This window comes from Elephantulus edwardii, unplaced genomic scaffold, assembly GCF_000299155.1.
Source record: "Elephantulus edwardii isolate Elephantulus edwardi_28Jun2011 unplaced genomic scaffold, EleEdw1.0 scaffold00017, whole genome shotgun sequence".
Taxonomy (NCBI): domain Eukaryota; kingdom Metazoa; phylum Chordata; class Mammalia; order Macroscelidea; family Macroscelididae; genus Elephantulus; species Elephantulus edwardii.
Window position 1 is genome coordinate 7,925,521 of NW_006399767.1, and position 25,063 is coordinate 7,950,583.

Sequence of the window (25,063 nt, forward strand, 5' to 3'; positions counted from 1 at the left end):
CCAGAGCCAAGAGAAACCTGTAAGGCACTTAAGCTACGTAAGACATGAGGTTGTTATGAGTTGTAATGGGATGGCTGGTAATCAGTTTCATTTTGGTTTGAACATTTATTCAACTCTGTAGCCCTGGGAAACAATTGACTCAAGGGATGAGAACATCAATGGTTTGAAATTAGGGTGAGAATAATAAAGATCTTTGCGGACTTTTTACAAAGGGAAATGATCAGATAAGGATTATAAATGTTCAGCTAGCTTGCTTAGGGTGTCAAATTTCTTTATAGGGTTATGCAAGCAGGAGCAATAACTATAAATTATTGCCTAATTTGGGAGGGTCTGGAAAGGATTATGCTGAGTGGATTAACTCACTCCCTTAAGGACAAATACTGTATAAAACCATTATTGTAGCATGAGAATGCTGAGTGGATTAACTCACTCCCTTAAGGACAAATACTGTATAAAACCATTATTGTAGCATGAGAATGAAGATCCAAGGAAGGGTGTGGAAGGAGATGGGTAAGGGGGGATTAATCATGGGGTTGCACAATTTGATGAGTGTGGAGGTTTAATGGGAAGGAACTGGTATGAGAAATAATATATTTAAATTTTGTAAATAAACTGGCATAATAATTAAAAAAAGGAAAAAAATGAGAAACAGAGAAGTCAATCATGAAGTGGCTTAATCATGCGGGCAAAAGCCTGGGCCAGAGCTAATGCAGAGGCAAATGGGTTAGAGAGAAAAACTAGCGGACAAAGTGAAAAAGAACTGAGATAAATTAGCAGATCTTGATTTTAAAGCACAAACAAATCTGAATTCTTGAGTATTTTGCAGCGGGTGGATTTTAAGGGCTCTATGGCTATTGGTTGTTTTTGGCCACTACATCAGAAGTAATTGGAAGACATTCGTGGATGGCAGATATGGCCCAGTGAAATAATATGTTTAAAATAATCTTGGGGGGAAAAAAGTAAATTTGGGTTAGTGGTAATGATTTTGTTGCGCTTCCTCCCCACCTCCCACGCCCTAATCAGCTGCAACGCCTCCTGCATACGCCATGGGGCGCCTCTTGGCTCCACCTGGAACGCCTTGCTCGCTCCCACCGCATATAAGAGCCCGGCCTCCTCCTAGGTGACAGCACAAAGCGCCAAGACTCCTCCCCTTCGGCGGCACCGCGTGTGTCGCCGCGCCCGGCGGCCGCCGGGCTCAGTCTCTCGCCGGCCGATCTGGGCAGAGGAGGAGGAAGGTTGGCAGAAACTGGAGGCTTAGCGATGGGAAGTTGCTCCTTTGCTCTGTCTCGCCTAGCCTTCCTCCCTGGCTCTCCGCAGCCTCTGCCGGGGAAGAGCACCGGGTAGCACCGGTTGCAGCCGCGGCTGCCTCTCCCCGCTCGGGCTGCCGCGCGGCTGGGCAGGTGCTGAGAACCCCCGGAGCCTCCCGTCCCGCCTCCCTCCTCTGCCAGGCTGCCGCAGTGCCTATAGGATGTTGAAGGTAGATAGGGTCCGGGCCCGGGAAGCGGCGATGGATGCGGCGCTGAACAGAAGCTGCCGCCGATTCCAGCTGCCGGGTGGCCGCGCCTCCCCGGCGCCCCTGCGATCCGCCGGTTCAGCCATGGGGTCTTCTGCAAGCAGTAGCACCGCCTGCCTCGCCTCCTGCAGACGCCGGACTGTTGGAGTTGGAGCCACGATGATCGTCAGCTGCCTTCTGGTAAGTGCTCTGGGAGACCGGGGGCGGCGGCCGCGCCGGAGTCGAGCGAGCCGCTCTGCCTGCGCTAGGCGGCTCCTTGGGCCCGGGCTGCTGTAGGCGCAGGGCCGGGCGGGTGGGGATGCCGGGGCTTCACCAGCAGGCAATACAGCCCAGAGCTCCTGTGGGGTCATTCGGGGAGCGGCAGGGCCCGGTGGGGTTCCAGAATGAAGAGGGATTGTTTTCTCGGCAGCCTGGCTGCGCTCGGGGAGGCGCTATAGAGGTGGCCGCCTGGCTGTCTGCTCATATCAGGGCTTTCCCCCCTCGTTGGCCCACCTCGTGGTCCACCAGCTAGCGTGGTGCGAGGCCCGGGCTGCGGCCAGGGGAGCCCAGGGCTCCCCGCGGCCGCCACTTGGTTGTGGCTGCAGTGTCATTACGGGATGCTACCGCAGTGGAGAGCGGCACCGGGTGCGCGCTGGACGCCGGCATCTGCCGGGTGCATGGGCGCCGAGCATCATTCAGTTGCCTCCTCCTCCATTCCCCGTCCTCCATTCCCCCCTCTTGGCTCCGGTCGGTTCCAGTGTCTGCAGGCCAGAAACCTTCAGACCCGCTCCCCAGAGCCTCCAAAGGGCCGGCTTTCAAGCAGTTAGCGCGTTGGCAGCGAATGGGGGCTGTGGAGGGGAAAGGGGAAAAGAGCTACTGGGAAGGAAGACCAAATGCTCCTCCAGTCTGTCCCGTTTCTCACTTAACCTGCATCTGGGCAGGTTATCTTGCAAGATGATGCAGGTACCTTCAACATCCACGGTGCACTCTCTCTGTGGCGTGCCCTGGACCTGGTCCTCTGTCAATGCCTGAAATCACTCTTGGCCCAAAACTTATCCCCAACTTCCCCAAATACCTTCTGCTTTCTCTGTGAATGTTCTGTTGGTGATGGAGTAGGGGGGACGCGCGATTTAGGTGGAAGAACATTTATTTGAGATCTAAAAACCCTTGCACTACCTGGAGTTCCTGCCCATCTCTGGTCCCTGAAGCGGCAAGAGTGGAGATCGTTTGCTAAAAACAACAGAAACAAATAGACAGCCAGCCTTTTATGGTTGAGCTGGTGTAAGGGAAAAGCAGCCTTGCTGTCTCCTTCCCCCTGGAGACTCTGCCTCGCTCGCCAAGATTGGCTTAGAACCCAGGGCAATGCAGTTGCTATGGCTGAAATATTCACCCTACAGACCTCTGTGGGACTGTGTGTTTTAAGGCAAAGGGGGAGATTAAAAAAGTTTGTTGCTATTAGCATCTATAATGAGACAAGTCTCAGTCACCTGTCTGAGACCCTGATGCCCCGTTTTGTAAAGTGGTTAAGATCTGAATCCTTGAAAAAAAAGAGTGATGGGATTGTGAACCCGGATTAACAGTCGTTGTGGATTAACAGTCCTGCTGAGTCACAGAACACTGATCCTGATCATTTATCGATGAGTTCAATCCATTCCTGCGCTTCTGTGTCCCCAGTTCTTAGATCTGTTACCCTATCTCACTACACGTTTCTATATCCCTCTAACCTATCAGTTTAGTATGCTCCTTACAGAGGGCCCAAGCAGGATAACTTGAGTCCCTATGAAATAGCATCCTAAAAAAAGAAATAGCATCCTATACCTTTTAGCGTCAGATGTCGTTGTCAGATGCCATTGAGGTGGTTCAGGCTCGTGATGACCCCCATAAACAACAGGGTGAAATGCTGCCCAGGCTTGCGTCATCCTCATTGTTGTGTCTGGGTCCTCATTGCTCCATTGATAGTCATAGTGTCAGTTTATCTCACTGAGGGGCTTCCTCCTGTTCGCTGACCCTCTCCTTCACCAAGCATGACATCCCCTCCAGGAACCAGCGCTTCCTGATACATGTTCGAAGTCCATAAGTCAAAGTCTGAGTCTTACCATCTTCACTTCTAAGGAGCATTCTAGCTATATTTATTCCAAGACAGACTTACTCCTTTTTCTGACAACCCATGGTTTATTCAATATTCTGCACCAACGCCACAGTTCCAAGGCATCTGTTTTCCTTCGTTCTTCCTTATTCATTGTCCATTTTTCACATGCATATGAGGTGATTGAAAGTACAGGGGGCTGAGTCAGGGGTACTTAACTTTTCGAAATGACATCTTGGATTAAGATTTTATTTAAACATGTCTTCTGCATCACATTTGCCCATTGTAATATGTGGTTTGGTTTCCTGACTGCTGCTTCCAGGGATATTGAGAGAGGTGCTTTTAAAATAAGTGTTTCATAACATCAAAGAAGGTCCTGCTCCTTTTTGGAAAACATTAAAAGCCCGTTTATTAAAAGTTGTACACTAAATTTAAGACTGAAGACTTGAGAATTTAAGGTTATCTATCTATCTGAAGAGCAGTAGTGTCTCTCTGGAGACTAAGGTGTGTCTGATACAGGCCATGGTCTTCGCAATCACCTGTTATGCATCAGAGAGTTGGACAATGACCAAGGAGTATAGGAGGAGAATTGATGCCTTTGAGCTGTGGTGCTGGAGAAGAGTATTGAGAATACCATGGACTGCTAGGAAAACAAACAGATTTGTCCTGGAGAGGGTTAAACCGGGTGGTTCCTTGGAGGCAAGGATTCTGAGGCTCCGTCTAACTTACTTTGCTTACTTTGGACATGTTGTGAGGAGAGACCGGTCCTTAGAGAGGGACATCATGCTTGGGAGGGTGGAGGGACGGCACAGGAGAGGAAGGCCCTCTATGAGGTGGATTGATTCAGTGACTGGGATAATTGGGATGGGAGTGTCAGAGACAGTGCGATTGGCACAGGACAGAGCGGAGTTTAGGGCTGTTGTACATAGGGTCACTATGAGTCGCAGGCGACTCGACAGCACATAACAACAACAACAACATCTATCTATCTATATATCTATATCTATCTATAGATAGATATAGATATAGATGTAGATATAGATATAGATAGATATAGATATAGATTTTTTTTTCTTTCTCAAGGCAATTCTGATGACATAGTAAGTACATAGGGAGTTGTATGGCAGACTGTTGGCTTGGGTTGTTGTGGCGCATAGCTGAGAATTACCTGGGTGACTTTGAAAGAGTTTTTTTGCCTCTTCCAGTTCTGTTTCTGAGGACTTGAGGCGTCAGCACGATATTTGAAAGTAAAAGATGCTGGAAGACAAAAGAGTGTATTAGGCCAAACATCTAGAGACAAGATAAATGAGACCTTAAGGTTTGCACCAACGCTAGGGCATGTCCTAAAAGTGCTTGTCTACTGTGACACAACATAGCTGGAGGTGGCTTCTTGTGCTCAGGGAGCTGGTTCTAGACAGATGTAATCTTGGCAGTCAGTAGTCAGAAAGGAATGGAGCCATAATTGATAAGGAAATGAGTTCTGAATTTTGCAAATGACTCTTCTGTGTGTACTGTGTAAGGCCAGATAAAAGACCATTTGCAAATGGCTCTTCTGGGTGTACTATGTAATGCCAGACAGAGGACCATTTGCAAATGGCTGTACTGTGTGTACTATGCAAGGCCAGATAAAGGACCATTTGCTGTAAGAGCCAGCCTAGCTGTATGCTTGTCTAGAAAGTACTAAGTATTTGTGTTTGTCACTGCCATTTAGACTTGACATCTAGCTTAGTGCTGCCTTCTGACCTCTGCTCATAGTAATGAATCACCTAGTTTCTTAGCGCTTAATGTTAGTTGACTAGACAAGCATGGGTGAGTGGTGATGGCCACTGGGGGTCCTAGAGCATATCAAAGTTGGGCAAACTCAAATAGACCCTTGAATTATGCCTTGGAGATATTGCTCATTCAGTTCCAGACCACCACAATAGAGCAAGTCCCATAAATTTTTTGGATTCCTAGTACATACGACAGTTTGGTTTATACCATTTTGTTGTTTATTAAGTATATGGTAGCATTATGAAGAAGTTGGAGTATTGTAAGAATTACTAAAATATGACCAAGAGACATGAAATGAACACCTTCTGTTGGAAAACTGGTGCTGATAGAATTGCTTGATGAAAGGTTGCAGTGGACTTTTAATTTGGAAAAAACAGTATCTGTGAGTAACCTCAAACTCATTGCCACTCAGTCGGATCTGACTCATAGCTGAATCTCTAGTGGAGTTTTGGAGGCTGTAAATCACATAGGAGGAGATTTGCCATCTTTCTATAGTAGAGCAACAGATGAATTTGAACCCCTTGAGAAGCTAAGCCACATCTCCCAGAGGGCTGTATGACCAGGGTTCCCTCCAGTATCAGTGGAGCTCAGTAACGTGAAGTGTAATAAAATGAGGTATGACTTTAATAATACAAAAGGCTGGCTGCTTAGAGGGAAAGATTAGATTGGCAAAGTGATTTTTTGGATGTTAACAAAGGTCCTTTGAACATCCTTTCTAAGCCAGGAAATGTTCCAGGCAAAGGAAGTTCAGGGATGAGTTTGATGTGTATGCCTCTCAGCACTACCCTGAGGGCCCAAAGCTAGTAATAGACCTGGACTGTGAGATGCACATATGCCTGTGAGAGAATGAAAAATCAAAGTCATGGTGGGAGTCAGCTTAGTCCCCAAATCCAACTCCAGTTGGCATTAGCAAGAGGCTGGGCTGTGTGGTTGCTGCTGGGCACCTGGTATTCTTTAGGAATAAAGGTGAGACCATGAACAAATAATGGCCTTGCCCCAGTGTTTATATTTGTCAAATATTAAAAAAATCAACAGGAACCTTAATTGGAGCTTGGCTTGAGATTTAAACCCGGAGGAACCAGAAGCATATTAGTTGGAAGGTACAGGGCTCACTGACTTTTAGACTGTTATTTCAGAGTAAGAGATCCCAGTTCTCTTGAGGGGGATGTAGGGACCACTGGGAATAGATTATTCTCCCCAGTTCTGTAGCTATCTGAATATTTTTTTTTCCTTCCCAGGCAGTTTATCTATTTATTTTATTTTTATTTTTTTTTTACAGTTCTGGGAAAGTGACACAGGGACCTCAGGCAGGGGTGGGTGGAGCTGAGAAGGGTGTGGGCAAGTGTGCAGGGCCCTGAACTACAGCCCCATTTTTTTCTAGAATATTTTAAAAATCTTATCTTAAGGCTATATCCTAAAAGGGGAAGTGGAGAAGGTGGCTTTGTAAGCTAAGTCCTAACAGGATAGATCTTTATTTAGTTTTCATTTGCTTCATTTAATCCTCTGTGACTAACTTTATATTGAACATATACATGAGAGCAGCTGTGGATTCAATGAGTATATGGGACCAAGGAGGGAGACTTGGTGACACAGTGGTTAAGTGCTTGTCGGCTAACTGAAAGCTGAGCATTTTGAATCTGTCAGTCAGGCTTGGAATCTGTATGGAGCAGCTCACCTCTGTCCAATAAAGTCACTGTTGTTGATAGGTGCCATCAAGTCGAGTATGATCCATAGCAACCCTTTGAACAACAGATGGGAACCCTGTCCTATCCTGTGCCATCCTCACACTTCCTGACACACTAGAGCCCATTGCAACAGTCACCGTGCCAGTCCACCTGATTGAGGGCCTTGCTCTCCTTTGCCAACCCTCCAGACCCTCCACCTATCCCAGCATGACGTCCTTCTCCAAGGGAATAGCTCCTCCTAGTAACATGGCCGAAATATGGGAGATGTAGCTTTATCCTCTGCCTCCAAGGAACACTCTGAAAACCCTATGAACAGTAGAAGAACATGGATAGTTATAAGGTCTGGAAGTTGCTCTTGACCCAACTATTATTTCTCCCACCTAATTAAACCTCATGGAGTTGGAACAGCCTCATGGCTGATCCTCTAGCAGATTTTCAGAAGCTGTAAATTGTGTAGGAAGAGATTGCCCCTCTTTCTTCCCAGGCACACTGGCTGGAGGTGAACCTCCCGCCTTTGAGGTGGCAGCACAATTCCCTATCTACTGGGCCACCAGAGCTTCCCCATTTCCCCAGAGCAGTGATTAAGCACTTGGCTGCTTACCAAAAGGTTGACTGTTTAAGCCCACCAAGTATTTTCATGGAAGAAAGACCTAGAGGTCTACTTCTGTAAAGGTCACAGCTAAGAAAACCCTATGTGGCAGTTCTATTCTGTTCCTTGAGGGTCCAATGAATCAGAAGTTAACTTTATGATATATAACAACAGAGGAATACCAAAGAGAATCTTTGAGTTGTGCGAATAGTTACCATGTACACTGCTGAGAGGTTAAAAGTTGGAGTACACACAGAGGCGCCTTGGAAGAAAAGCCTGGTAATCTACTTCCAAAAACGGAGCTGTTGATGACTCCTTCTATTCTAACACAGATGGAACCCCCACAAGTTGGAATTAACTCATGGACAGTTGAAGATAACACCAAGGGCTTGGGTCGTGCAAATGGTTAGTGATCCTTGCTGCTAACTGAAAGCCTGTATGGCTGTAGCATCACCTTCATTTCATGGATAAACAAATGAAGCCTAAGATAGTTTGTGGTCACACAGGGGGCATCTGCTCTGGAGAAGATTCAAATCTAGGTCAGCGTGCCTTCACTTACATTGCTCTTCCTGCCAGATTGTGGGTAGGGAATGGGAGTCTTCTTTTACCAGAATTTTATTTCCTGTTAAGGGAATGCTTTTACCAGAGTTGAATGTTGTCTTTCCATCCAAGGAGCAGTTCTGCTCCCTTGATGGTGCTAAGAAGTTTAGCCAAAACTACTGGTTGTAAAGTCAGAGCAACCTGTGTGTGTGTGGCTTCAAAGGGGAGGGTGTGGAGTCATTGGCAAGCATCTTCCTATGGCGTGACTCTGATGGGCAATGGTGCCATGGTTAAGATGGAAAGATACTCCTGCAAATTGAAATGTTATAAATAGGGAATGGATGCTTTGCTTTCCTGCTACTTGGGTCATTTTGAAAAATATTTGCTTAGTGAGTAATAGTGTGACACAGGTTCTGCTTAGCAAAGGAGTTTCAACTCACTCCTCCTGACAACTTTAGGAGCTTTTAAGATTTCCTTTGATGCCAGTTTAATGATTTGTATAGAATCATTATCGTTGTTATTTTTCCTTTTGGAAATTTTAATTTTAGGTAACTTAGAAACTTTTATCAGAGTGCTGCTTGGAGGCAAAGATGACAAGGTTTCGTCTCTCATACTTTGGGCATGTTATTAGGAGAGGTTATTTCTTAATGTACCATGGACTGCCAAGAAAACAAACAGATTCATCCTGGAGAGGGTTAAACCAAGCTACTCCTTGGAGGCAAGGATTCTGGTGCTTCGTCTGACATACTTTGGGCATGTTGCAAGGAGGGACAGGTTCTTGGAGAGGGACATCATGCTTGGGAGGGTGGAGGGACGGCACAAGAGGGGAAGACTCTCTATGAGGTGGATTGATTCAGTGACTGGGGTAATCGGGATGGGTGTGTCAGAGGCAGTGCGATTGGCATAGGATAGAGCAGGGTTTAGGGCTGTTGTACATGGGGTCGCTATGAGTCGTAAACGACTCGATGGCACATAACAACAACAACATTTCTTAGAGAAGAACATCATGCTTAGAAAAGTAGAGAGGAAGACCCTCAACTAGATGGATTGACTTGGTGACTGCAGCAATGGGCTTGAGTGTGTCACAAGTGTGCAGATGGCACAGGATAGGACAAGGCTCAGATCTGTTGTTCATAGGATCACTGTGAGTTGTACTCAGTTCAATGACAAAATCAGGAGCTGTATTGCATTGGGAATGTGACTTTACAGATAGGAAAACCAAAAAGAAAGCCCCACAACAAACCACCAAACCCTGTCATAAAAAGATCAAGGTATTAAAGCACTGTTTCACAACTAGGAGGTTAGGTGATGTGAGGGGTTAAGTGCTTCGTCACTTACCAAAAGGTTGGCAGTTCAAACCTACACAGAGGTACCTTGGAAGAAAAGTTTGGCAGTCTGCAGCTAAGGGTCACAATCTCGCAAGCCCTGTGGAGCACAGTTCTACTCTGTGCATGTGGAAATATACAGTGGTGACTGGCTTGATGGGTTGAGTGCAAGGATGGAATCTGAGTATGTTTCTCTGTTGTGTAACAGCAGAAATGACAAAACGCGATACTGGTCAGATCTTCCATTTAAATGATGATGCTGGTGTTGGACTTGCTCATTTTTACTTGTTTGTGCCTGTATAACACATTTTTGGTTTTCTCCCCTTCCCCGTTTTCTTTCTTTCAGCTTGGGTTCCTCAGCATCACCACAGCTCAGCCAGGAACGAAGGTCCCAAATCTCGTTGGCACCTACCACCATGTTGACCGTGCCACTGGCCAGGTGCTAACCTGTGACAAGTGTCCAGCAGGAACCTATGTGTCCAAGCACTGTACGAACACAAGCCTGCGTGTCTGCAGCCGTTGCCCTGCGGGCACCTTTACCAGACATGAGAATGGCATGGAGAGATGCCGTGACTGTAGTCAGCCATGCCCATGGCCGATGATTGAGAAATTACCGTGTGCTGCCTTGACTGACCGAAAATGCACTTGCCCACCTGGCATGTTCCAGTCTAATGCCACCTGTGTCCCCCACACGGTGTGTCCTGTGGGCTGGGGTGTGCGGAAGAAAGGGACGGAGATGAAGGATGTGCGGTGTAAGAAGTGTGCTCAGGGTACCTTCTCTGATGTGCCTTCTAGTGTGATGAAATGCAAAACTTACACAGACTGTCTGAGTCAGAGCCTGGTGGTGATCAAGCCGGGGACCAAGGAGGCAGACAATGTCTGTGGCCCCCTACCCACCTTCTCGAGCACGACCCTACCATTCCCTGGTCCAGCCATCTTCTTAAGCCCTGAGGACACGGAATCTCAAGAAGTCCCTTCGTCCACTTCAGTTCCCAAAGGTAACTTCACCTTGTGAGTTCTTGGCTTGGGGGAGGAGGTGTCCATGATACCATCCAAAGAAGGAGATTTTCTTCATTTTATGTTTTCCAAAGTCACTTTTGAAAGATGGGGCATTCATTTTAGATCTGGCTTCAGTGGATCTATTAGATTTCATTTCTGAAGTTGTTTTTTTGTTTTACTTTTTTTTTTTTAGGGGAGATCAAATGACTAAAAATCTAAGCCATGTTAAGCTAGAAAACGTTAACAGAGGGAAAAATAAAAGAATATGTGACCTTGTGTAAGGTGCTGAGATACTTCAGGCCTCAGTTTCAAACTGATCAAGTAAATGAGTAAATTCAGTATGGAAGGTCACAGAAACGTACATCAATTCTGAGAGGCCATATCAGGGAGGAAAGAAGGAGGGGGAGAGGAGAAAAATATTAGATCAGGAAGGCAGGGATGAGTCCTGCATCAAAGTGAGACAAGGAAAAAAGAAGAAAATGGGAAAGAAATTTGTATCCAATTAAAGATAACAAGCACTAATTAAAGGAGCTCTGGTGGTAAAGTCCATAGATAATTATGCTGAACACAATGTCAATGGCCAGGCAGTGCTTCTAATACTGGTAATGCTCGAGGTTAAGTTTTTGGTAAACATAACCCATTCTATGAGTGGAGTGGTGGGAATGAGTGTGTTTGAGACGGCGAGGTTGGCACAGGATAGAACGGTGTTTAGGGTTCTTGTACATAGGGTCGCTATGAGTTGCAGGCAACTCGATGGCACATAACAACAACAACAACAACAACAACAACCACCCAATTGGAGGTGGTCCTAACCCTGTAGCAGCTCCGAGGGAGAATGCTGTACAATCTCTCTCCTGCGATTTACAGCTTGAACAACCAAATCAGTGGAGGGCCAGATCTGAACTGCTTCCAACTCCATGGCAATTGTTGTTTTCTGCCTTCGACTCAGAACAGATTCGTAGCTGACCCTCCAGTGAGTTTTCAGAAGGTATAAATCATATGGGAGGAGATTGGCCCCCTTTATTACCTGGAGCAGCTGGTGGATACGAACTGCCTGCCTTTGGGGTTGGTAGAGTAACTCAAAGCCACCCGAGTGAGCACCACTGTTCAAAACATTTTCCCATTCTAAAGGAATTTTATTTTTCTTCAGGCATCCCAACATTCACAATGACCCTTAAATCTTTAACCTTAATTCTGACTAATTAACCTTTAATATATAACAGATTAACCTTTATTTAAAAAATCTTTTCTTTTTTGCTTAAACTCAAATTCCATGAAGATTATAACCCATTTGAGTTTTGTTTTCTCAGCTCATCACCATTGAGTCTGAATGGACAGACTCATAGCTGGCTCTCGGTGGGTTTTCAGAGGCTGTAGATCACATGAGGGGAGATGGCTTTCTGTCTTGTTAGCAGCAGCCCTTAAGGCATGACCACATTTGATCCTCAGGACCAACCTGTAATATGGGGGGTTGGGGGTGTGTCTTCTTACAACCCCCCTTTTAGGAAGAATTGCCTCAGAGGGCTGCAATAACCCATCAAGATGTTTACAGGAGCTGCTCCTCTCAGACGCCTGTCTCTGGGACTCAAAATCCCCAGCACTCACACTCCTTAGGCGGGAGCTCTGGTGGCTCTGGTGGGAAGGAGTTGCATTCGTGACCCAAAAATGGGTGGTAGGCAATCTGCCAACTGCTCTGAGGGAGAGCAATGGGTAACCTCTTCCTGAGTATTTACAGCCCCTGAAAACCCACTGAAAGCTCAGCTATGAGTCGCTTCCGACTCAATGGTACATCACAACAACAACAACATACTCCTTAACAGAGATCGTCCTGAACAGAGATTCCTTCAGAAAGCTATGTTCAAAGATGAAATCCAGGAGTTACAGGAGCTAAGAAAGTTGTACCTTATTTTAGCCACCATCCTGTCCCACTAAACCTTGAGTTTCAACTCTTGAGTTTGGTCACATTCCCTTTTTTTACCAATGTCTCAAAAAATAGTCCAGAAGTGGGGCAGAAAGAATATGAATGCAGAAATTGAATTGAGACTCGATCTCCAGATAATGAAGGCAACAGAGGAGGCACACAAACAAGCGTGGGTCTAGTCTGTGAGAGAAGGACAGGAATTGCTGAGGGGAAGGTCAGCTCTTGGCTCCCTGGAGATGCCCATGGTTCGGGCATGGGGCAGCAAGTTGAGCTGTGCAATTTTTTTGTCTTTTACCCAAAGTTGATCTTAAGAGCTTTCTGGAAAACCAACCAACCAACCCACCCCAAATAAACTCATTCTTAATCTTCTTACTTGGATTATCTGACCCAACTTAGAGATGACCAGTAGAGGAGGGAATATATTGATCCCCAAATATAGAAAAGCTTTTCCCACTTCTTACTCTTTTTTTCTAGGCATGAACTCAGCAGAATCCAACCCTTCTGCCTCTGATAGACCAAAGGTACCAAGTGACACCCAGGAAAAGACGGACCTTGACAACACAAACTCAGCAGCAGGGAAGGACCATGTGAACAAGGCCCTCCCGTCGGGAGAGCATGGCGGGAACAAGACCCGTCCAAACCTCCAAGTCATAATACACCAGCAAAACACCCACCACATACACATCCTCAAGCTGCTGCCGACGTCCAAGTCCAGCACACCCACCAAGGATTCCAACCGAGGCCACCTCGGACAGAACTTGCCCAAGTATTTTGACATCAATGAGCACCTGCCTTGGATGACCGTGCTGTTCCTGCTGCTGGTATTGGTCGTCATCGTGGTGTACAGCATGCAGAAGAGCTCGTGGAACCTGAAGAAGGACCCCCAGCAGTATCCCAGCGCCATCGTGGAAAAGGGGGGGCTCAAGAAGGCGCTCGCCCCCACCCAGTACCGGGAGAAGTGGATCTTCTACTGCAACGGTCACGGTAAGCCTGCTAGATTCTCTCCTCTCTCACAGATCCCCTGGCCTCGCCTTCCCTCGTTTCTGTCATTGGGAGGAATGGGGCATGCACAGAATCCCTTCTGTAGACCAAATGCTGTTGGATCTGATTGTGTTAGAAAAAAATGAATTGATCACCATGAGGCATAATGTAGTGATGAGAGTTACTCGCGCCCCTCATTTTCCCTGGGCACCTGTAGAAGGAGCAGTTGTTGCCAAAGCAGTTACCTGAGAGAGTGGTCCTAAAGATCTGTGTCAGCTGGGAGTTGATTCTGACTCAACAGCAGCGTTCTACTGCTAATAATAATAGTCTCTTAGTGATTTTTCAGAGTTTTCAGAAGCTTTAAATCATGTGGGAGGAGATTGCCCATCTTCCTCTTGCTAAAAAGCTATGTTACTCTTGTTGTGCAGTGCCATTGAGTCAAGTACAACTCATAGCGACCCTATGAACAAAGGGCCAGAAGGAACCCTGTCCTATCCTGTGCCATCCTCATCATCTCTGGCACCCTCAAGCTGGCGGTACACACTTAAACCTCAGTGTGTTTAACCGTGATACATTTGTTCATTGGTTCTGATTCATGGTCTTCTTATGCATAACAGAAGGACCTTGTTTGGTCCTGTGCTATGGCATATCATGACTCTTGGCATATCATGATCTAGGATAACGTTCGTGTCCCTTGTTTTGGCTACTGTGTAAATGCACCTCATTAAATGCTTCCTTTGTTTTTAGTGGTGAAAAATAGGTGTCCTTTTTCTAAAGATTTTTGGTTTTGATGATGTGTCCAAAGTAAACAAGAGGCAGTTTCCCTATCCCATTTTCTAAGAAATATCTCAGTTTTATTCCTTATCCCCATATTTCTGTGTAGGGAGCAAATTCTTATCCTCTTATCTAGCACAGGACACAGTCTAGGATTCTATAATATTTTAAATTGCATTTTAATTGGCCAATCAGGAATTCTTGTTCTACTCCAGATTTATCTAATTAATAGAAAACAATGTGAGTCTCCCACTGGGATGATGTCAATATTTTGTTACTCATTTCATTAAAGAAAGGGCTATTATGTTGTTCTTTGCAATTATGAACTGGATTGTGGTAAGCTACACCTATAAGCCCTCTCTTGCAATGTCATTTCCATAAGTCTTGAGAACACAAAGGTATGGGAATAAAGATTGGTCCCACAGCAGAGACCAATTTCTCACAGTGACCTTGGGCATTTTTGTGTCCATGGTAACCTTGTAAATTGCTATGCTTGTGTTTTTAAAACGATATCCAATTTCGTAAAAAGAAGGGAGGTGCCAAGTCAAACAGAGCCGAATCAGACATTCTGTGAAAGCAATACTTCAGCAATATGATTTTCAAACTGACAGCAGTCAAATTAATATGTAACTAGCTCTTCCAATAGTTTGATCACTCTCCACTCCATTCACACAGGGCTTTGCTTTGGTGTGTGTGCTCAGATCTAAGATGCTTTTCTGAAGGTTTTTCCTTTCCTTTCCTGCTTGGTAGGCTTTAAAGGTCCATCCAGGTGAAATCTACTACAAAGAGATGTTCTGTTTAATTGAAGCCATTCCAGGTGCTCAGAAGCTTTTGGAAACAATGCCTTCTTGATTTTTTTGCAGTGGGTTCTGGGTAGCACATAATCCTGTTGAAGGAGATCTTTTCCGGGTCATTCTCCCCTTCACTAAATCTTCATAAGGAGAGGAAATCAGCTAGGCCTAGATTGTTCCGTGTTTTGATGGCTTTAAGCTGACCATGGTCAAGCTCTTCAACACTCTTAGACTCTCAATATTGAAAAAGCTAGACTATTAGTTTTTGTCTTTCTCATCAGTAAGAGTCTTTTTTAAGTTATTCATCTGCATGCCTCCCACTCTGACTACCATGAATTACAGACGTGAAAGATGGAAATTCTCCTTTCGAGGGGTCTGAGGGTTGACAAAGGAAGGTGAGGCATCATGAAGCTAAGGATGGAGGGGTAGTGGTCCTGTGATGCTGTTTGCTTTTCATTTACAGGACCAATAGCAGTTTTATTTGTGGTAGGTTGGAATGATTTCTAGCAATATGTTTATTTCAGCAACAGGAACTGCAAGTCTTTTTATTGTTCATTATGTAAAAAAATCAAGAGTTTTATTATTAAGCACAATTATCAAGATGTAAGTGTACTGCTAATTCTCAATTTGTCAAAATTTCTATCATCTTAAAACATTGATCATTTTTAAAAATTGTAAATACTCCCTCACATTCCCTGATATAATAGGGTAAATGGGAGTCTTAAATGTTCAGTTTAATTTAAAATTATTATTTATGTGGGGTCACGACATAGAAAGTAGTCTTTTAAATTTTATTTTGGCCACTAAAAGCATAAAAGTTATTATAGGGCTTTTCTGTTCTAGTTGTGTATAACTGACCATATATTGCAATGGAAAAAGTCTCAAATGATCTTAAAATAACCATCTCATTTGCTTCCTTATACCTGTGATGTTAAGGTTAGCCACAAACCATGTAGGCTAACCTCATTAACTTAGGTAAAATTCAGATTTTCAGATACTCCTGCCCCATTTTAATAACTCAGTAGCTATGTCTGATTGTTGTTGTTTTTGAACTCATAGTGATCCTATGAACAACGAATCTGAATCTTGTCCTCTCTTGTGCCATCCTCATAATTTTTGACATACTAGTCCATTACAGCAGTCACTGTGTCAGTCCTTTTGGTTGACGATCTTCCTTTCTTTTGCCAACCCTCTACCTTTCCAAGGATGAACATGATTCTATTAGCTTCTTCCCTTCTCCAGAAATATTTTCCCTAAACCATTTTCCAGGGTACTTGGTCGTTGTTATTAGGTGCTGTCAAGTTGACCATGACTCACAATGACCGTATGAACCACAGGTCTGTTGTTATGTGCCATGAAGTCACCAGGGACTCATAACAACCCTATATACAGCAGCTCTGAACTCTTCCCTGTCCTGAGCAGTCTCACTGACTCCAACACACTTACCCCCATTGCCCCAGTTTATTGTTTCAATCCATCTCATCTGGGATCTTCCTCTCCTGGGCTGTCCCTCCACCCTTCTGAGCATGATGACCTTCTCTACCTGCTGTTATCAGGAGAGTCTCCTTTACCATGTGGATCTTTCTCTCAGGTCTACCTGCCACACTCATCTCTATGTCAAGCCAGACCCAACCATAAGAGAGGACAGAATTGTTTGAGTTCTCTTTTCTCCCACCTTTCATCTATTTAAGAAATGCTTTGAGTCGAGAAAGGGACCAAGAGGAGAAGATGGCAACTTCCATCTCTGTCACTACTTTCCTCATAGAGATCTTGAGGCGGTGAATCAGGATAGATTAGCTGTCTTAGTTCAGTTCCTGGTTGAAAGGATGGGACGAATGGAAGATATGCAGTTAAGGAAAAGAAAAAAAATTCTCTTTTGACTCCATTCTGATTGTTCTTTTGTATTCCTTACTCATTGTTGAACTTTCAGAGGCATAGGGAGCAACTGGTGGCCTAGTGGCAAGAAACTGTACTGCAATCCTGAAGGCATGCAGTTCAAATCCACCAGCTGCTCTGTGGGAGGAAGGGTATTCTCCTTCCATGCAATTAACTACCTCACAACAACAGCATTGCACAATTAGAAATAGCATGGCTTGGATTAGGTACACCTTAGTCTTTAAACTTGCTCTTATATTCTTGTTCTTAGCACTACAGAGGAGTCCTTGACAGCAGATTTCCTCAGTGCAACATCTCTTTTAATTTCTGGAATGTTGACTGTGAAAACTTCAGTCTTTTCTCCACCTATCATGTTGTTTCCTATTGGTCCAGTGCTGAGGACCAATTTTGCAGTAAGTCAGTGATGGCAGAGTCGTGCTAACCTCAGCTTGCATGTGCTGCACCCAGTGGTTTGCTTTCATGGGCCATCAACAGCCGCAGCCAGAAGCAGCCTGCCCTCCTGTGCCAGGCAGACTCCTTGACTGAAAATTCCAGACAACAGTTGTCCTCTCTGTCAGCCCAAATTTCCTATGGGAAGTAGACTTGCAGTGTAAATACCAGTGAGCCAGCCTGAAGGGAGCAGACATCATTTAAGAGCGTCCAGCATTCCACACCCCTGGATGTCCTCTGCTCTGCAGTCATTTTATGGCCCAGGAACCAGCCATTTGCCTGTCCCACTGTCTTTTCCGCCCTGGCTTCCAATACTGCCCTTCCCAGCAGACAGCTCTTTTCTGTTTAACCTCATAAGATGTTTCAGGAATAAGCAGAATGCTGAGATGTGGTAGAAGAGTATTCTGTCTTGCAGGAAGTGTCAAGGAGAAATGGGATTTGTTCCCAAAGTGTTAAGGTGAGGCTGAGGGGGTTGAGTTGGAGGCTGATGGTCTCCCAAGACTGATTCACTGATGATTCTTCCTCTAGGGAAGGTTTTACTGTTTTGATGTACTGCGTATTTCACAAACCCATCTGGTTAACAGCTTTTGACCTTAAACCATTTGGAATTTTAACCAATATGCAAATCAGCCTTTCCTCCTACCCTCCCCCCACCCCCCAGCATTCCCTCTTTGGCCAAAGATACAAATCAAGAGAGAAAAATGTCTTTATTAATATCTTTCTGCACCTGTAACCATACATGTTGTAGTGATAGTGGTGGTGTACCATCGAGTCAGAACCGACCCATAGCTTGACCCTCCAGCAGGTTATCAGAGGTAGTTAATCACAATAGAAGAATATTGCTCATCCTTCTCCTGTGGAGCAGCTGGTGGGCTTGAACTGTGTGCCTTCAGGATCGCAGCACAGTTTCTTGCCACTAGGCCACCAGCACACACCATACATAAATTTAAAAAAAAATCCACACGATCAGGCATTCTATAAACAGATTTTGCAGAGAATAAGAATGTTTTAGAGTTTTGTTGATAATTTTGCTGGAGAGATTGGTAATTAGCATTGCAATAATATGGTTAGAATTGGACAGAATAGGCTTACTGATGATATATAGGAAACTTTATGAAATGTTGTTATATGCTATTGAGTTGGAACTGACTTACAGTTGTCCCACTAGTGTGTATTTAGAGGCTGTAAATTGCACAAAAGGAGATTGCCCATGTTTTTCCTGAGGAGCAGCTGGTGGTTTTGAACCATGTGCCTTTGGATTGGCAGCACAACTCCTTCCCACCAGGTTACCAGAACTCCCTATAGACAGAGGCAAGTTTATCAGCTAAAAAGAGCCACAAGCCCCTTTTGGTATTTTGGAGATTATAATTGGAACTTTGATGGCTGGGACCCACTGAATGGGAGAATGAGCTGCTGTTCTCTGTTGTTGTAAAGATTCAGGCTCAGGAATTCATGTCGGAAGGTTCTTCTATCCTGTAGCATTGGCATGAGTTGACTTTATGGCACAAGCAGCAATAAGGCATCACTGATGCCTTCTTCATTTGGCTTCCAGCACTCCACACTGTTGCAGGAAGGACATTGCCTGCAGCTCATACCTCCTGTTTTCCACATGCACTTCTCAAGAGACTGCTCTGCATTTGTTGAAAACTAACACAGGGATAACTCTGGAGTCATCTGTCCTGGGAGGAGGTTGTGTGCACTAATTGCCTCCAGGGGAATTTTCTCATGTATTTGACTCTCCACTTCTCATCCTGGAAGAATAATGAGAACTGACATCACGTTTAGTAAGTATGTGAGATGCAGTGGGAATGGTTGAAACTTTTTAAATGATGAGAATTTGGAATTGAGTTAATTGAAAAAAAAAAGCAAGCAATCAAGCAAAACTTGTTCATGCGCTCAGCATATCGGTGGTTTAGTGGTGGGTTACTCACCTTCCACATAAAAGAACTGGGTTCACAGTCTGCCCAGCGACCCTTATGTGCAGCCATGTGTGTGGCTTGATGCAGATTTATTCCAGGGAATCTTCCAGACTAAGTAAGATTCACTAGGAAGGAAGGCCTCGTGGACTATGTCTGAACTGAATCAGAAAATTGTTTATTGAGGGTAGAATTAGAGCAGTTTGATGTCTGTGGGGAATGGTTCCATGGGGCTACACTTTCTGGGTACACACTGTCAGTCTGACGGCATAAGGGACACTATCCCAGGACCACATCATCCTTTCAGATAGTACTGATTAAAGTTCTGGAATTTTCATCTGTGTCTTCCCTTTGCTGGATCTCAAGGAGTCAGCATTCCTTTAAGTTGAGAGCTTCTGGTTTATTTGGCTACAGTCTATTTAATTTGAGCAAAGGAATCACACTGCTTCCTTTGCCTCGATTTGACTTTCTAAAACTCTTTTAGGGACAATTTATTATACTCCCGCATGGTGGCTCCTCTTGGTCCTCTGTTCTCAAAGTGAAATTTATATGATTTGTCATATGAATTTATATTTATCTGTCAATCCACAGGATGGGCTGCACCAAATGCATAGGAAAAGCAGGGCATTCATTTGCATATTGTTGTTATGTGCCATCAAGTTACTTGCACGTCATTGCAACCCTATGTACAACAGCCCTGACATCGGCTCTATTCCTGTGCCAACCTGATTGTCTCTGACACACTTACTCTCGTTATTCCAGTCACTGTATCAGTCCATCTTGTCGATGGTCTCCCTCTTTCTCCATCCCTCCACCCTTCCAAGCATGATGTCCCTCTCCAAGGACCAGTCCCTTTTTACAGCATGTCCAAAATATGTCAGATGAAGCTTCAGAATAATTTGCATATAGCATTGGGAAAACTTCTATTAGCTCAGAAAACCTTCCTTCCTCAGAACTCATGCCTGTATATGTTGTCTCTCGTGTAGGTGTTGACATCCTGAAGCTTGTTGCCACCCAGGTGGGAAGCCAGTGGAAGGAAATCTATCTGTATCTGTGCAATGCAAGTGAGAAGGAGGTGGCTGCCTTCTCCAGTGGGTACACAGCAGACCATGAGCAGGCCTACGCAGCTCTGCAGCACTGGACCATACAGGGACGAGAGGCCAGTCTTGCCCATTTAATCAATGCCCTCCGTCAATACCGGCGCAACGACGTGGTGGAGAAGATTCGTGGGCTGATGGAAGACACCCTCACGGTAAGTTAGCCCTGGTCCTCTGACTTTTCCCCCAAACCTCATTGCTCCTGCACCTCAGATCTGTTTTTATCAGGTATAATTGTTCTTGGTGAAACATTCTTCTAGGCTGTGTAACCCTGGTGTGTCCACTTGCTGTACAGAGGTAACTCATGGTTGCTGTGAAGCTGAACACTGTGACACTGATGAGTCAAATGGGAAAATGGTTACCCATGGAGGACAGTGTTTGGTGGAGCTCCCAGATTAAAACAAGCTTGGAAGCAGGAGTGGCAGCCACTTCCATAATAGCTTGCCTCTGGAAACTCTATGAACCTGGAGAAAGGAAAGTCCAGGACTTTCATTCATAGGGTCGCTATGAGTCGCCTGTGACTCAACAACACTTAACAACAACAACATATGGAACAAAGAAAATAATTAGTATTAATTATTTAAGATTCTTCCTCTCTCTCTTGTTCTCGCTCTCTCTCTCTCACACCCCCCCCCAACCACCCCCCACACCCTTTCCCTATGATTCTCAGTGGTTATCCATTACAATCATCTGTTGTTATGTACCATCGAGTCAAAACCGACCCATAGATAACCCTCTGGTGGGTTTTCAGAGGCAGTAAAATTACAAGAGAGGAGATTGCCCATTTTCTTCCATGGAGCAGCTGGTGGATTCCAACCAAGTAGAGTCGCTATGAGTCGCAAGCGACTCGATGGCACATAACAACAACAACAACATGAGAAGGATTGAAGTGGCTTTTTTTCTGTCCTGTGATACAGTCTCTCAAACTTTAGAACAGGATGCATCTATTAGTGGGTGGCACTGTTGATCCCTTTAATCCACACTGTTAGTGGCTTTGTCAAAAAAGTACGTTGAGAGGAAGTAATCAATGTTGTGAAAATAAGTATCTATGCCTTCAATTATCAGTGCTGCAGAATGTATTTTTAACTTTATTTTTCTAAGTCAATACCTATCTGGGTAAAGTGTAATATCTTCCAGTTCTGGCCTAACGTCTTTATACTTGTGAAATTGGCTCTGTGACCAAATTGATCTGTTAAAGCCAATATGACTGAATTTATTGAGGAAGAATTGCATTATGATCAGCAGTAGGTTTTCTTATACAGCAGTTAAATTCAGTACTTGAATTATTCCTTATGATTTCTTTGCGAGAGAGCATTATCATTCCTTATTTTCCAATTATATCTAATATATATTCCAACTACATATGCTGTATAGTCCAATTTTTTACTATATAATTTCCCGGAGAAGAATGTTGATTCCCCACCCCCACCCCGGTATGGTAGACAAAAGGTCTATGGCTTAAGCAGCATGATTCGCTATGGACTACATATGCACCAGAGATGCTAATGAAACTGTTAAGTGGAGTAAAAAGTAATATCTGAAGAATGCTTTTTATTTCATTGTGGGTATTTGTTTTGGGGGTTTATCTCTATAGTTCTTTAAGTATATAATCTAAACATCTTCCATTCTGTTTTTAACCTTCTCACAGCTTGAAACTGAAAAACTGGCTTTCCCAACCAGCCCTGGCCCACTTAGCCCGAGCGCTGTCCCCAGTCCCAACACAAAACTTGAAAATTCCACCCTCCCGAGGGTGGAGCCTTCCCCGCTGGATAAAAACAAGGGCTTCTTCGTGGATGATTCCGAGCCACTGCTTCGCTGTGACTCCGCCTCCAGTGGCTCCTCCGCGCTGAGCAGGAACGGCGCCTTTATTACCAAAGGTGAGGACAGGCACTTGAAGGACAAACGGAGGTAGTGCTCCACCTCCCACAAGTGAGCCTCTGGCCATTTCTCCCTGCCCTTTCCGCTATCCTGTTGTGGTTGAGTCATCCCAGTGACCTGCCCTGAGAGACCTATCCCTGGCTAACGTGGGAGGCAGCAGTCCTTAGCCCGAGAGGACACACGTGTAACCCTGCTGGAGAGTTCTGTCACCGAAGAGTATTGGTCACCTTTTCTCCTCTGGATGCTATCAAATGTATTTCAGGGAAGGAGGGATAAAATGTAGTCCAGCAGGTTTTAGGAAACTAATTAACCAGACTTGCTGAGTCTGACAGACTTAAAGCGTAATATATCATGAGCCTGAAATTTCCTAGTGTTTATGAGTGTTTTGTTTTGAGTAATAATAATTTACATGGTTTTAGGTGAGGGTGTACACAGTAGTTTAAGTTCTCATTCAGCCATTGAAATATTGCGTTTCCTGACTTAAATTGCTCCTAATTTGAGTTGAAGCTGGCTGCAAATGACAGTACTTTAAACAAAGTGGATTGAGGCTTTTTACTAAATAACTAATCAAGCTCATTTTTTAATAGCTGGGTGGGAAATTAGTATACTTATACTGAAAGAAGATTCTTATTAGAGTTTTCTTAGTTTGAGTATTTACAGTCCCAGTCTAGTAAAAGTTGTTTTATGTGTTTTTTAATATTTCCTAAACTTACTTTATGGTTATATATTTTATATGCTGTGCATATTTGTACTCAACTATTTTGCATTGGTAGAAATATTTATATGCTGGTTCATGGGAGGAAATTGCTTATCCTTCTCCCTTGAAGCAGCTGGTGAGTTCAAACCATGTGCCTTTGGAATTGTAGTGCAGCTTCTTACCACTAACTAACTAACTAGGCTACCAGAGTTCCCTTTGGATATAGGCCAATGTGTATTTTTGGTTATTACTAAAAAAAAATGTATGTTCCAGATGGGAAAATAAGTAAATCCTCCCCCACCCCCAAAAGAACCCCACTTGTTTAGGAATCTCAGAATTTTCTAAGTTTTTCAGAGAATTTAGAGGAAAGCCTTCAAGTCTAGACCATATTATGTTAATGATTTATCTACAATCCATTCAAGAGAGCTCCAGCAGGGTTGTCTATATGGAGGGAATGGAGCTTCTTACCTGAAGAAGGTGCCTTTCTGGCCATTCAAATCTACCAGTGACTCTAAGAAAGATGGTCAGTCTATTCCATTGTGATTTACAGCCTCCAAAAATCTGCTAGAGGGTCAGCTACCTCAGCAATGACTGACTTGTTGAAACAGAGAGGTCTTTATCTGATCTCTTTTAGACCAGTCTTGTTATCTCCTGGGTGTGTATTGTAAACAGAAACTCATATTGAAAGTGAATCAGAGGGGAATGTCACTCCTTTGGGAGAAGGGGCAGAGAAGGAAGGAGTAGGCTTGGAGTGGGGCAGTGTCTGTAGATGTCACTCTCCCAGCACCCAGCCTAGCAGAATTCCTAATGGCTACCTGTCCTTCCCTCCCTCCCCTGCAGAAAAGAAGGACACAGTGTTGCGGCAGCTACGCCTGGATCCCTGCGACTTGCAGCCTATCTTCGATGACATGCTTCACATCCTGAATCCTGAGGAGTTGCGGGTGCTTGAAGAGATCCCTCAGGCCGAGGACAGACTGGACCGGCTATTTGAGATTATTGGAGTCAAGAGCCAGGAAGCGAGCCAGACCCTCTTGGACTCTGTTTATAGGCATATTCCTGACCTATTGTAGAACTCTGGGGATACTGCACTCTGGAATATTGCTCAATTTAGTGGCAGGGTGGTTATTACTGTTTTCTTTTGGGTTTGTTTGGTTTTTTTGGGGTGTGTGTGTGTGTGTATGTGTATGTGTGAGCGTGTGCGCGCGTGTGTGTTTAACAGAATTTAATGGCCAGTGTTTTGATTTCTTTTTCCTTTTTTTTTTTAACCCTTCTGGGAAGTTATTTTATAAGCCGTTTTAAAAATGTAACTATTAAAAAATACCGACCACTAAAGTGTTTTGTTGGTTTTCTTTTTTTTTAAGTTCCGTATTTTTCTGTTTTTCCTTCTTAAGTGTTTTCCAAATCGTTCTGTGCACTTTAAATTCACTTCACTCACCTAACACAGATCCCTGTCCATTGGGTTTGCAAGGTTCCTAAATGTGTAACGAAGTCATATGAATTCTGTCCACAGTCTTAATGTCTCTCAATATCCGCACCTACTATTTTTTTATTGTTGTTATTATCACTGCAATTTTTTTTTTTTTTTGGTCATTTACAAATCTCCTTAAGGGTTAAGGAACTTTACAAACCCCGTTAAGCTGCTGTAATGCGATTTGATTTTGCGTTCTCATTTCAGTGTCTTGTATATTCATGGCTAAGACTTGACCACACTGTTGCTGATTGTAGGGTTTTCACCTGGACACTATGTAGGATGCCTGATTCCTGTGCTTCTCTTTCGCTAATATGCTCTGGGCTGGAGGAAAGAAACCCCAAAGCCATCAAGACTTGCTATTTAAAAGTGGCTGACCAACGAGGCCACAAGAGAATTTAGGGAATGAGCTGTTCTGGAATCTATTGCTGCACTTTGGGATGTCAAAAGTGGCACCTTTTCCATAGAGAATCTGCCCACTTTTGCTTTTAAAGATGTCTTGTTTTTTATACACACATAGTCTATTAGGTCTAGTCTGTCCTCATGACCTTGGTCTTGGTGGGTTTACTTCATCATTCAATCACTTGAATTAAAAATGGCTGCAGATGTAAGAACTCTTGTCTGTTATATTTGCAACTATGCTAACATTTATAAGCATCCCGTCTAATACTCAGGGTTTTTTTTTTCCTTTTTATTATTAAATTTTATTAGTTTTAATGAACATTT

The 25,063-nt window shown here is 44.2% G+C and overlaps 1 protein-coding gene across 1 annotated transcript; it reads left to right on the forward strand.

Annotated features, from left to right (window-relative positions):
• Window positions 1-1,597: 1,597 nt before the first annotated feature.
• On the forward strand, window positions 1,598-23,939 carry TNFRSF21 (tumor necrosis factor receptor superfamily, member 21). The gene is made up of 6 exons (XM_006881925.1): window positions 1,598-1,693; window positions 9,837-10,488; window positions 12,885-13,394; window positions 20,184-20,449; window positions 21,943-22,171; window positions 23,710-23,939. Exons 1-6 carry the CDS (start codon window positions 1,598-1,600, stop codon window positions 23,937-23,939), a joined length of 1,983 nt encoding a protein of 660 aa, XP_006881987.1.
• The last annotated feature ends 1,124 nt before the right edge of the window (window positions 23,940-25,063 follow it).